The 14,237-nt window shown below is 33.2% G+C and overlaps 1 protein-coding gene across 1 annotated transcript in view; it reads left to right on the forward strand.

The window, feature by feature from the left end:
- The window catches only part of SPACA1 (sperm acrosome associated 1), a 33,189-nt gene extending 27,370 nt beyond the window's left edge, over nucleotides 1-5,819 (forward strand). The window contains exon 8 of the mRNA XM_051993230.1: nucleotides 5,629-5,819. Coding sequence (XP_051849190.1) covers nucleotides 5,629-5,785 — 157 coding nt within the window. The 3' untranslated portion in view covers nucleotides 5,786-5,819. The remainder of the gene's footprint in view (nucleotides 1-5,628) is intronic.
- Nucleotides 5,820-14,237: the final 8,418 nt, after the last annotated feature.

The following is a 14,237-nucleotide window of genomic DNA, read 5'->3' on the forward strand; positions in this document are numbered from 1 at the left end:
TTAAAAAAAAACAACTTAGTAATACAGGTTGATTGTAGGCTTAATAATAATAATTTATGTTTATAGAGAACTATAAAGTTTGGACAGTCAGCTAGCTGCAACAATGGAGAGAGCACTAAGCCTGAAATCAGACAGACTTGAACTCAATTTTGACCTCAGACACTTCCTAGTTGTTTAATCCTGGACAAGTCACTTCATCCTGGTTGCCTCAGTTTCCTCATCTATAAAATTAGTTGGAGAAAGAAATGGAAAACTACTCTGGTATCTTTGCCAAGACTACTCTAAATGGGATCACAGAGAATCTGATGAGACTGAAATAATGAATAAAATAAGGTTTGCAAAGTGCTTTCCATATATTATTTCATCTGAATCCTTAAACAATTCTGTGAACTAGATGCTATGATCATTCCCATTTTACAGATGAAGAAACTGAGTCTTAGAGTAGTTGTGACTAGTCTCAACTCTCACTGAAAGTATCCAAAGTGTGACTTGAATTCATGTCTTCTTTACTCCAAGCCCAACAAGATATCTGTTCAACTATTCCTTTAGCTTAATAGATGTGATTGACCTATGTCCTCCATGACCCTATATAACAACCAAAAAAGCTACTACATTCTTTCTAAGATTGCATGAATAGAATTGGTACCTCCAAAACCATGGTGGCAAATGCCCCATTTTAGTCTGTGCTGGTTAGAACACATTTGGCACATTGTTTTCAATTATGGGGCTACATTTAGGGAGAGACATCAACAAATTAGATTGCATCCAAAGGATGGTCACAAGAAGGTTTCAAATTTTGCCATTTGAGGAAAAGTAAAAGAAACTAAGGACATATATAGTCTGGAAAAGAGAAGATTTCTAGGAAAGGATGTCAGAAGAGTTCTCTTTAGATAGATGAAGAATTGTCATGGAGAACAAAGATTAGATTACTCTGTGTGTGTGTATAGAAACTTAGAATTACAAAACCAGCTTCCAGGGGATAGAAACTAAAGGGAAGCTCAATATTAAAAGAAACTTCTTAAAATTTTGAGCCATAAAGTTATATATTTAGAGCTAGAGAAGGAGATGTTAGAGGTCAAATCTACCTCCTTCTAACAGATGAGTAAGTAAGCTCTGAGATGTTGTTACTTCCCTGGGGTGACACAACTACCAATTCTCTGAGAAGCAAGGTTTGAGTCCAGATCTCCCGTACTCAGAGTTCAGCTCTATATCCTCCATACAACACTGCCTCTGAAATAGAATGAAGTAGTCAAGTCTCTGTAATTGGAACTAATAAAGCATATATCAGATGGCTATTTCTTAGAAAAGTTAGGCTGAAGAAGTTTTTTTCCATTATTAATATCCAATTAATGTTTTTGTCTCATATCAGACACATATATCATAGTATATAAATACAAATGTTTATATATATTGATACACACACATATAATATACATGCTCATATATAACATATATATTTTATGAATATTTATTATATACATGTGCAGATGTATCTATATTTGTATGGATATATGTATGTATGCATGAACACATCTCTCATAGTTCATAAGATCACCAGGACTTTTTCATTGTGAGAACAATGAGCCATTCTTGTCTAGAACTTATGTGGATGTTTTCCTAAACATAAGTAAAGCTCTTTTTTTTTTTTAACTTTAATTTTATTGGTTTTATACTGTAACTCATCAGAGGTGTCAAACTTAACATCTAGGATATCTGATATATACAAGGCCATGAACAGATTCTTGGTATAGTATACAATATATATAACACTTGATTGGAAATCAGGAAGAGCTGAATATGAATCCTGCCTCTGATTTTTGTCTTGAGCAAGTGATTTAGCTTTTCTGAGCTTCATTTTTCACATCTGAAAATGGAGATAATAATAGAACTTACTTCTTTGAGTTATTATTATAAGCATCAACTTAGATAATTTATTTACTTAGTACTTAGCAAACTTTAAAATACTGTAGTATATATATATGTATATACATGTACATATATATACATACATATATATATATATGGTTTGCAGAGTATTATATATTTAATGATGACCAACTTGAAAGCAAGGTGATAAAACGCAATAATTGCTCAATATCATTTATATCAAGACTTTCCCATTGTAAATGTGAGATTCTTAGTAGTAACAGCCATAGACAACCATAGGCAAGAAAAAAATCTTTCTGGAAATTCAATTATTCCTTAATGATAGTTTTTTTCTCTCTGAGAAGAAGATGATGATAGTGATTAGAGAAGCAGTATGTTACAGTACATAGAGACCTAGCCTTGGAATCAAAAAGGCCTGGATTCATAACTTGTTTGACATATGATGTCTGTATTGCCTTAGGCAGATGACAGTCTCTCAGTGTTCCAGGGAACTTTCAGACTATAATATATAGACAGCAGGTACTAATCTGCATTAGTAGAGAAAGTTCCTTTCCCCAAATTCCTATATTAATGAACTCACAGGTCCAGTAAAGATATAAAAACTACTATAGACTCGGGGACAAGGAGACATGAGTAGAATCCTATTCCTGATATTTATATCTATGTGACATGTGTGACTCTAAACCTTAATTTCATCAACTATAAAATGTGTATTATGATGCTTTTGGTACTTATTTCATATAGTCATTATAGCATTCAAGTAAGATAATGCATAAAAGTTCTGTGTCAAATATTAAATAACAATATACATGTCACCTGTTATTAATTGACCTTAATCACTATTCTAGATTTAATCATTCAATCAATTCTTAAATCCATCTAGTTGTTCTTTCATTCAGTCCATATCTATGGTATTCATTTATTCTATTATCCTAGAAATCAGTTGAAAAAAGAAATGAGTTTACCCTGGTTTAGGCTACTTTTAATGAACCCATATTGGCTCTCATAATCTACTTCCCTTTTTAAAGTGATCAAAAAATTCACTGAATGAGAGCTAGAATACTTTTTCTTCTTTTCTACCTTTGGGAATTAAGACATATAACTTCCCCTAGTACTTTTTTTTGTATTCCATAGTTTTTCACCAATAAGAACAGGATTATTTCATCCTCAGGTTTCTCTGCAGCCTGATATATATTTCTTCTAGATCTTTCAACCTTAATTTATCAAGAGGAGCTAGAAACTTTAACATATCTTTTATTCACTTATCTTCAGTTTTAATTCCCTGTTAACTATTTTCATTGGATTCCTCACAGACCATAGATTATTCTACTTGAGACAAAAACAAACCAAATATAAAAGTAGTAAACCTGCCTTTTCTTCTTCACCTGTTACTATTGTCTAATCCAACTTAAGCAGGAATCATATGCTTTCTTTGATGTCACACTTAATCCAAATTTCTTTTTTCTTTTTTTTTGTACCAGATCAGTAATCACTGATTTAATAATCATTAAATAAATTAAATTAATAATCAGTAATCATTTGTATTGGGGACTTCCAGTAAGATAACTTCATATGTGAATGCAGAGTCTATTAACTCTGTCAGTGAACAAACATATACTAAGCCCTTATAATATATTAGACACCACAGTCCCTACCCTCAAGAAACTCATATTCTAAAGCACACACAATATGTAGAAAATTATATGCATATATGTACACACAAAAAAAATCTCTATGGTGTGAGTAGAAATGATTTTTTTTTTAAGAAAGAAGGCACTAGAGTTGGGGGGGGGGAGAAGTGATAGAAACAGGGAAAGGTTTCTTACAGAAGGTATAATTCAAGCCGAGTCTTGAAGGAAGCCACTGGCAGAGGTGAGGAAGAGAACAATCCATTCCAGGACGAGGGTCAATGAAAAGCCATAATCAGGACATGAAGCATCTTGCACAATGAATAGCAAGGAGGTCAATGTTTCTGGATGATTGAATACATAAAGGACAATAAAGTCTAAAAAGACTGGAAAGTAGGAAGAGGCTACATTATGAAGAGTTTTAAAATCTAAAGAAAAAAATTACATTTGATTCTGGAAGTTATAGGGAGCCATTGAAGTTTATTGAGTAAGGGTCAGATCTGCATTTTTTGGGGAAAATACTTTGACAGCTGAGTGAAAGATGGTTTAGATTGGAGACAGATGAAGTTGGAAGACCAACAAGAAGGCCATTTTAACATTCCAAGTATGAGGTCATGAGAGCCTGCATTATGGTGGCACCTGTGAAAGAAATAAATGTAAGATAGGTACAAGACTTAGCAACAGATTAGACATGGAGGGAGTATGAATTGGGAGGAGTGAAGGATGATGCTTACATTGTTAGCCTGGGTGACTGGGTGGTTTTTGGTACTCTCAACTACTAGAAATAAGGAAATTTGGAAGAGAGAAGGATTTGGAAGGAAAATGAGTTCTGTTTTGAACATGAATTAGAAATGTCTGGTGTACAATCTGGTTCAAAATATCTAAGAAATTGTTTATGACGTGACACTGGTGACTTGCCTAGAGTCACTATTAACATAGGTCAGAGGAAAACTCAAACCCAAGACTTCCCTGATTTAGAGTCAGTGACTTAACATTTATGAGCCTCAATTACCTCATCTGTAAAATGAAAGTTTTGTTATAGATGATCTCTGAGGTCCCTTCTATCTCTATATTTGTAAGAATCTCTATGCCACACTTCTCCCACATGGATGTAGTCTCTAAAGACCTTTTAGATGTTGTCCATAATTGGCTTCAGCTAGTTCTGGGCTTATCATTCTGATATTCTCCTTTGTGGGACCACATCCATTCATTTGTATGTATATTCAATTATTTGCTTATATTAAAAGATATGCTAATCTTTTCTTTCTCTTTAATATAGTTCATTGATGAGTTCCCTATCCTGCCACATCTGTCCTTTTAGGTATTTTTAGTCTTTCCTCCTCCTCTGAAACTTATGTTTATTATCAGGATTTCATTCTCAATAACATCACATTTCTATTGAACTTACTTTACCTATAAAATTTAAAATAATGACCACCCTTTATTTTTATTATAATTTATTTTTGAAATTCACATTCTATAAGGCTAGGTTACATACCATATGGTTCTCAGCCTCTCAGTTTCTGTTTACCAAGGACTATCAGGTGGAGTAGGTTTTTCTTCTCAAGCTTCATATAATTTCTATTTTAGCAGCTGACTCTTTTTTATGGATCAGAATTAGGTCCATAATAGTATTTCATTTCTTGCTGCAACTTTTGGAGGATGAGATATTCAGTAAGTAAAATCAAGACTTTATTGGTACATCTGCTTCTAATAGAATCCCAGAAAAAGCTAAAGCTCCTTATTACTAAATATCATAATTCTGGGCTTTGTTTCTGGAACTCACCAACAATTTCTATCTGATTAGATAGTCCATTATACTGCTCACATAATCCCATTTCTCTTTCTGTCTATATTGATTATCACTCAAATGCTCTCTACCTTTATTCCTCTGATTTGTGGATATGCTCATTGAATGTATTCTCGGGATATATATTCTGCTCCACTCCTTTTGATTGAGATTTACTCTTTAATTAGAATATGTTTTTGTTCATTTTTTCTGCATATGTCTCCACACATGTAATTAATGAAAGAGCTTATGGAAAATAAGAAAATGTATAAATTAAAAACTATTTAGTCATAGATTTAATTCCTTCCTTTTTTTTAATTTTAGGGGTACTGTAAAAACATTCTGGGCAACAAAAGGCTCTCTTTCAGAGATGCATTCTGAAGAGAGCTCAGTACGATTCAAAGAAGGAGCTTCTGTGGAACCATTGCCAACAGATACCGTTGGGACTGATGAAGATTGCTTGAGTGAATGGAATGAGTGACATATAAGCTATTAGAAACAAAAAAGCAGTATAGTATGTAAAATGCATTATTATATAAATAAAATATATACTAAAATATTTGCATATTTGGAGAAGTGGTTTCTTGTAGCATGAAGGTAATGCCTGGCTTTCTTTAGTACAACTTGGCAGGAAGGTGATTAGCATTTAATTGTAAAGCTGTCTTATTAATATCATTGCCCAGATTATGACATTTAGTTAGACGGTCTGTATTTATTTGCCACTGAAAATAAAGCTACAAGATAGAGCTGTGAATTAAATTCTTCCATGTCTTCATTCCCTTATGTTCAATTTGTTATACAGAAGGAGGAGGAAGGGAATTTGAAGGAATAAGTATTTATAAACACAGTTCCTACTATGTACTAGGCAGTATTTTAAGCACTTTACATATTTTATTTCATTTGATCATTAAAACAAGCCTTCATAGTAGGTGCTGCTGTTGTCCTTACTTTATATTTGGGAAAATGAGACGTAAAAAAATTAAATGAATTGTACAAGATCACATAGCTTATAAGTGTGTGAAGCTGTATATAAATTCAGTTTTTCCTCATTTGAGACCAAGTACTACCTAACTATCCCTATAACAGAATCACAAATGGCTAAATGGTGCAGAAAACACCAAGTGATTATTTTGAAAAAGCAAAATCTTACCAATTTGGCATTCCTACTCTGAATTTTATGTCAATGATATGCTATTTTGTAAGTGTGGGAACTCATTACACATAGAAAGGTTACTACCTCTACTTAAAGAATAGTCTAAGACTCAGACAAAATTATTTGTCAACAATTTTACAGTTAATAGTCATTCAAATATCAGATGCCCATCATGTGTCAAGCACTGTAGTAGAAGATACAAATACAAAAAAAAAAAGAGAGAAAAATCCCCTTCCCTAAAGCAATTTACAGCCTAACTGCTGAGAAAATATGTACCTACATGTATACTTATAATACAAGTAAAAGATACAAGGTAACTTTATGGGATAGCAATAATAGATGAAGGTACCAGAAAGAGGTGTTGAAATAATTATCATTAGTGCAGGATTTCAATCAGATCTTCATGACTCCAAAGGTAGCTATTCACAATGCCATATAGTTTTAGTCTCTTACTTTTCAGTACCTGCAACATTACAAGTATCACTGGTTATATCCATTTTTGTACTGTACTGAGTAATGTCATGGTAGAGTAGTTGGAAATTTTGGAAACACAGAGATTAAGATTACTACTTTAAGGGGAGTTTTATGGTTTTTCTTACAACTTTATAACAAGGAATGAAGGGAGAATAAATGAGGTATTAAGGAGTTTTTCTTATAGCACCTTCATAAAGTCTAAGCATCTTCTGATCCAGAAGAAGAGATCATAATTGGCTTCAACAAATTAGTCATACCCATTGGGGGTTAAATAACTAAGCCTTAGAGAATAAAAGGCAGTTAAAGGTAATGAGTTCCCTGCAGGGATCTGGGAGGAAGTGATTGCTTTCTCCTCTCTTCCCTTTCGGTATAGAGTCAATCAATGGCTTTACTCTTCCAGAAGGAGGCATTTATCAAGCACATGGAGAATTTGTGATGTTGAGGTCAAGAGAAGATACACGCTAAAAAGATGTGAGCACAGAGAAATATTACCATGAGAGAGAAAGCAACTTCAGGTAGCATGACCTCTGGAAGCAGAGAAGAGAGCTATGGATTAAAAAAAAAAGCTGGGTCTGGCAACTCAAAATTGGGCCACAGAGATGACTGTCTGAAAAAAATAGAAAACTTCATTGCTCTACAGTTTTGTAGTTAAGAATTGTCTCAACAAATGTTTTCTGTGTAAATATCTTACTGCCATTATAATCTACGTTTGTACTCTCTTTTCCCAGATGGTGTGTGTGTGTGTGTGTGTGTGTGTGTGTGTGTGTGTGTGTGTGTATGTGTGTAGCTTTTTGGGAGGTGGGAAGAGGAGGGATTGTGCTCCTTGTTCAACTAGAGAGCATATTTTATAGTTACTATATTTAGTTTGCTCTCTTACTAAATACATTTGTTTAGTAAATACATTTTATCTAATGTATGAAAAACATTAGGTACCCACAAGACACTAAGATAGTTCTTTGGACCCAAAATATGAATGAAAAAGTATGTTGATGAAGTAGCTCAAAGAGGATAAATAAATTGACTATGGTAACAATGCTATTGGAATTTGACTTTGGGTCCAGAGCACTATCTACCATGCTACCGGATTCTCTTTATTTGAAATAGAACAATTTGCCAGCTGAAATCTGAAAGATTATATTTTATAAGCTCCTTTTATATAATACTAGATTAATACTCAAAATAAATTATTTATAATACTTTATCACTGTAAATATTCCTTTAATAAGTGCTACATACAGATAATGATCTGGGCATAAAATTAGTATGAGGAAAACATGCTGAAATTATTTATAAAATTATGCAAACTTTTCAATGATTCTAAGCTTTTTCCTGCTCTCAGAACCCATCGTTTGAAAATATTTTCCTATTAAGGCTACTTGGTGATAAGTAATGAAACACCATGATTCTGAAAGAATGAAAATGACATATAAGCCAAAGAGCAGTGGAAAAGTTCACATTGGGTGAAACTAGGCTGCAATAAATTTCAGAAGACATTATTGGAGGTATGTGACCAGAATAGGAAGAGGGATGATCAAGGAATAAGAATAGAGTACATCAGATGGATAGTTTGAGTAGTGTTCTTGTACTCAAAAAATATTAAAGGCATGAGAGTTAGGTAGAAGAGATGATGAAGAGATGCATAAAATGTATCAGGAAAGGAGCAAAAGAAAGGAAAAGGATAGGGGTATTTGAAGATTGGTGGTAGAATTGAAGATGGAATAATCACAAATAAGAAAAACCTTTCACTTTAGAGTATCGTGTATAAAAAAGAAGAATATGTGAGAACCTGTACTTGATTATAGAAAAAGTAAAGAAAAAAATTAACATCTCCCTGATATGGTCAATAATATCTATCTAAATTATGAGCTAGCATTAATCAAAACAGAAATTCTGGAAAAGAAAAATTGATCAATGGAATAGATTATGTACACAAGATCCAGGATCCGCATAATGTTTAATAAAGTCAAGTTCACAAACTAAAAGATAATAAGGACTCACTCTTTGATGGAAGTGTCTAGGACAATTAAAAACAATTCCAAGAGAAATTAGGCTTATACCACCATTTTACATATATCACAATAAACTCCAATATATAAAAGAACTAGATTATAATGTCACAAAGAGGAGCAGAAGAAAAACAACTTTCAGAACCATGAAAAATTCTTGACCAAAATATAGAAAGGATTACAGGTGATAAGATGGGTAATTTTAATTATATAAAATTTGAGAACTTTTGCATAAGAATAAAGTTAGAAAAAATGGTTAATTGTAGCAAAATTTTCTAGCAAGAGTGATAAATTACACTATAATATATACATATATGTACACATATACATATATGTATATATACATATAATATGAAACACAAATATATAAGGACAAAAACCCATTCTCTAATAGATATATAGCCAAAAAACAGAGGAAGTTCTCAAAAGAAGAAAATGCAAGTCATGAACAATTGTATGAAAACAGTCTCCAATTCACTAATAAAATAAATACTAATCATAATTCTGAGATACCACTTTATACCCATGAGATTGTTGTGATAAAAAGGGAAAATTGCAATTATTAGAGGGGCTCAGGAGTATAATCACAATGATAGGTTATTAATATATTTATGAAGTGATACAATAATTTTAGAAATCATCATTCAAGGAGGTACCACCCTCGCCTTGGCCAACATCTCTACTCAAACATTGATATAGTTCATAACTCTGAACCTGAAATTCTTGGGGATAGTTGTGTTCTACATACCAATAATTCTTTTTCCACATTGTCACTCATAAATATATCCAAGGAGATAGCTAGTGTGGAGAAGGAAACAGCCATCCCTAGAAAATGCCAACTAACTGCATAGTTATGGCATAAGCTAACTCAAACAGCAAGGAATTCTGAGGAAAAATTGTAAAGTAGTCTGTGCCAGGCAAGTCAAACCATTATTGCCACTTTTGCCACCATATGCCTTCAAACCCTCATGGGTTTGAACTTAGGGTCTTGAAACCAAGATCCTTTGCAATAGCAATTCTTCCAAGTTGGTGTCCACAGCCTTCACCCTGGAAAACAATCTCTGTGAAAATGTAGTGATATATTAGTATTTTCTCTTGGAACAAAAATAATGGACTTTAAGTAAGAAATTTAACATTTCCAGACACAACCAGTGACAAACAAATTTATTTTTTACTAGACTGTATTTACTTAATAGTTGATTTAAAAAAAATTAGGATGTGCTTGGAGTTGTGGTCAGAAGAAGTAATAATAAAATTAAGAATAAAAAATGAACTAAGATTGATGAAACATTTAATACAACACACAGAAGAGAACAGAAGGAAAGTCAAAAAGAGTCAAAGGCAAGATTGACAGTGTAGGTACTAACATGTTAAATTTAATAAATACTCAAAATAAGCTATATGTGGTAGCTTCATGGTTTCATATTTAATCCTACTTTTCTGTCTTTTTTATATAAAAAATCTTTGAATTAGACACCAAGTTCATAATAAAAATTTTATTAAAAAAAGAAAAAATCGAGGAGAATGGGAGAGATGACATAAATTTGGACATGAAAAAATATCCTGACTTTTTTTCTTAAAGTGAATGGGATAAGCTCTTCAAACTAGAAATCCTGGGGAAATTCTATAGCATATTAAGAGATGACTTGTGAGCAGTAAAAAAAAGTAGAGTCAGCATATCTTCAGAAAGAATGGATTCTTGTCATTTTGGTAGATACATTTTCTTATTAGCAGGAAGAAAACTTGAGAAAGTCAATAGTGGAGTGGTCTTGGATTCAGTAAGAAGTGGTTTTAAATCATGCCTCTGATCTATACTAGCTATGTAACCATGAACAAGTCACTGAGGTTCTCTTTTCTCCAGGTAACTTTCTACACAATTATGACATATGCCTCTCATCTTTTAGTGGAAAGATGAAAGAAGATAAATACAAAATAGAACATAGAAATAAATTATTTGTCAACATAATATGAGTAAGTTCCCACACCTGGAGTTCTTTGCACTGATAAAATAGGGCAAGGTTAAAAGAAAACAACACAGAAACAAAATGTGATTTGTCATCAGGGGAATTTTATATACTGTATTCATAATCAAATTCATTTAAAGCAACTCTATGGTCATTTCTATGAAATTTATTTGCTAATATGAAGGATTTTCAAAAATATTTCCACATCTGAGGAGAAGGCATTGTAAACAATAGCATTTCTATAACATACTTCACCACTACTAACAATGATCTGGATTAGAAATTTAAATGTTTCACATTAGGTAATATTTTTTTCTTTTAGTGATGACATTGATTGTTAGAACAATTGCTATGATAATTGGTTAGACTAAATATTATGTATAGTACTATTATACATTTGAGAGTAATTTGGGTAGTTTATGGTGAGAAGAAAATATTATAAAGTTCATCAAAGAAACTAAGTGATCTAAATATGTAAGGAAACAGGAACAATATGTAGATATTGTTGATGAACTTCAAAGATGAACAGGAACAAAAACTGTCATAGAAATGTATGAGAACAGGGGATCATATGGTAAGGACAAGTGATGATAGATGGATGCCAGAGTTCACTATTGGTACCCTGGAGATATTAGTAAAAATTAAGGAAGTCCTCTTTCTGGTTGGGTAATTCCCTTGTGGTAGACTCAGGGGACAATATGAGCAAGATTCATGTAGAATAAGAAGTCTTAGGGGCAGGTAAATGGTGCAGTGGATAGAGTACCAGCCCTGACGTCAGGAGGACCTGAGTTGACCTCAGATACTTAACACTTCCTAGCTGTGTGACCCTGGGCAAGTGACTTAATCCTAGAGAGAGAGAGAGAGAGAGAGAGAGAGAGAGAGAGAGAGAGAGAGAGAGAGAGAGAGAGAATAAGAAGTTTTGCATAGGTTGCTGTCTTCATTGTTGGAAAGTATATTAAGTTTATAAGATTATAAGTATGGAAAAAACAATTAGAGCTATCCTAAATTGGAATAGGCTAATTCGTCAACCAGTAGATTCTTGCTGATAAAGGGTCTTCAAGATTTTGGATGATCATTTTGGAGAAATGTCATGGAAAGGATTCTTTTTTAGGTGTACTGGAGCACGCAGATTTTAGGTCCTCCTTTTTAGCTCTCAGATTCTACGATTCTGTGATAATGACAGATATCTGTGAGCACCTGACCTGCAATCCCATGAAGCATATTTAAATGGATTTCTTTTCTTCTCTCTGTTGGATTTGTTTTGTCAATGTTTCTGAGTATCTGAGGGATACTCAGGAGCACAAGATTACCTTTTCTTTTTTTATTTTAAAATATTTTATTTTATCTTTTGTTATAACTTTTTATTGACAGAACATATACCTGGGTAATTTTTTACAACATTATCCCTTGCATTCACTTCTGTTCTGACTTTCCCTTCCTTCCTTCCATACCCTCCCCTAGATAGCAAGCAGTCTTATATGTTAAATATGTTATAGTATATCCTAGATATAATATATGTCTGCAGAACTGAACTTGTTGCACAGGAAGAATTGAATTCAGAAGGTAAAAATAATCTAGGAAGAAAAACAAAAATGCAAACAGTTTACACGCATTTCCCAGTGTTCCTTCTCTGGGTGTAGCTGCTTCTGTCCATCATTGATCAATTGGAACTGAGTTAGATCTTCTCTTTGTTGAAGAAATCCACTTCCATCAGAATACATCCTCATACAGTATTGTTGTTGAAGTATATAATGATCTCCTGGTTCTGTTCATTTCACTTAGCATCAGTTCATGGAAGTCTCTCCAAGCGTCTCTGTATTCATCCTGATGGTCATTTCTTACACAACAATAATATTCCATAACATTCATATACCACAATTTACCCAAACATTCTCCAATTGATGGGCATCCATTCATTTTCCAGCTTCTAGCCACTACAAACAGGGCTGCCACAAACATTTTGACACATACAAGTCCCTTTCCCTTCTTTAGTATCTCTTTGGGGTATAAGCCCAATAGTAGCACTGCTGGATCAAAGGGTATGTCCAATTTGATAACTTTTTGGGCATAATTCCAGATTGCTTTCCAGAATGGTTGGATTCATTCACAACTCCACCAACAATGCATCAATGTCCCGGTTTTCCTGCATCTCCTCCAATATTCATCATCATTTTTTTCTGTCATCTTAGTCAATCTGACAGATATGTAGTGGTATCTCAGAGTTGTCTTAATTTGCATTTCTCTGATCAATAGTGATTTGGAACACTCTTTCATATGAATGGAAATAGTTTCAATTTCATCATCTGAAAATTGTTTGTTCATATCCTTTGACCATTTTTACCAATTGGAGAATGGCTTGATTTCTTATAAATTAAGAGTCATTTCTCTATATATTTTGGAAATGAGGCCTTTATCAGAATCTTTAACTGTAAAAATCTTTTCCCAGTTTGTTGTTTCCCTTCTAATTTTGTTTGCATTAGTTTTGTTTGTACAAAGGCTTTTTAATTTGAGGTAATTAAAATTTTCTATTTTGTGATCAATAATGAAGATTATCTTTTCTATGGATAAGGTTTTAATGTTTTTTGAGATAGTAAAAATGTAGATATCCAATCCTGCAAAAATAAGATTTTAACAAAACAGTAAAGTAATTCAGTAAACTACAAAATTTTTAAATTACTTAAGTTAATATATGCTTAACTGAATACCTGACTCAGCAATTCCAAAGTTCAAAATGCTACATAATGAGTTTCAGAATAGGAGTTTCAACATGATATAGGAAATAAAGTATTGGCTTGAGAGTCAAAAACACTCAGATTCAAATACTGCCCTGACATGTATTGGCGGATTCTGGGCAAGTCACCTAATTTTTTTGTATTACAAGCAAATCTAAATTGCAAAGCAGATCTGCTATAGTGGGGGAAAAAAAATTTCCACAGAGGGAGAGACCTAGATAGATGAAATCAAAAGTTCAGAAAGTTCAGTCCAAAACTCTCTGGTAATTCCCTTCCTTCCTTCCTTCCTTCCTTCCTTCCTTCCTTCCTTCCTTCCTTCCTTCCTTCCTTCCTTCCTTCCCTCCCTCCTTCCTTTCTTCCTTCTTTCCTTCCTTGCTTTCTTCCTTCTTTTCTTCCTTCCTTCCTTCCTTCTTTCCTTCCTTCCTTCCTTCCTTCCTCCCTTTTTCCTTCCTTCCCTCCTTTCTTCCCTCTTTTCTTCCTTTTATCCTTCCTTCCATCCTTTCTTTTCTTCCTTCCTTCCATCCTTCATTTCCTTCCTTCCTTCTTTCCTTCCATCCTTCTTTCCTTTCCTTCCATCCTTCCTTTCTTCTTTCCTTCCTTTCCT

The sequence above is a fragment of the Antechinus flavipes genome, chromosome 4, assembly GCF_016432865.1.
Source record: "Antechinus flavipes isolate AdamAnt ecotype Samford, QLD, Australia chromosome 4, AdamAnt_v2, whole genome shotgun sequence".
NCBI classification, from domain to species: Eukaryota; Metazoa; Chordata; class Mammalia; order Dasyuromorphia; family Dasyuridae; genus Antechinus; species Antechinus flavipes.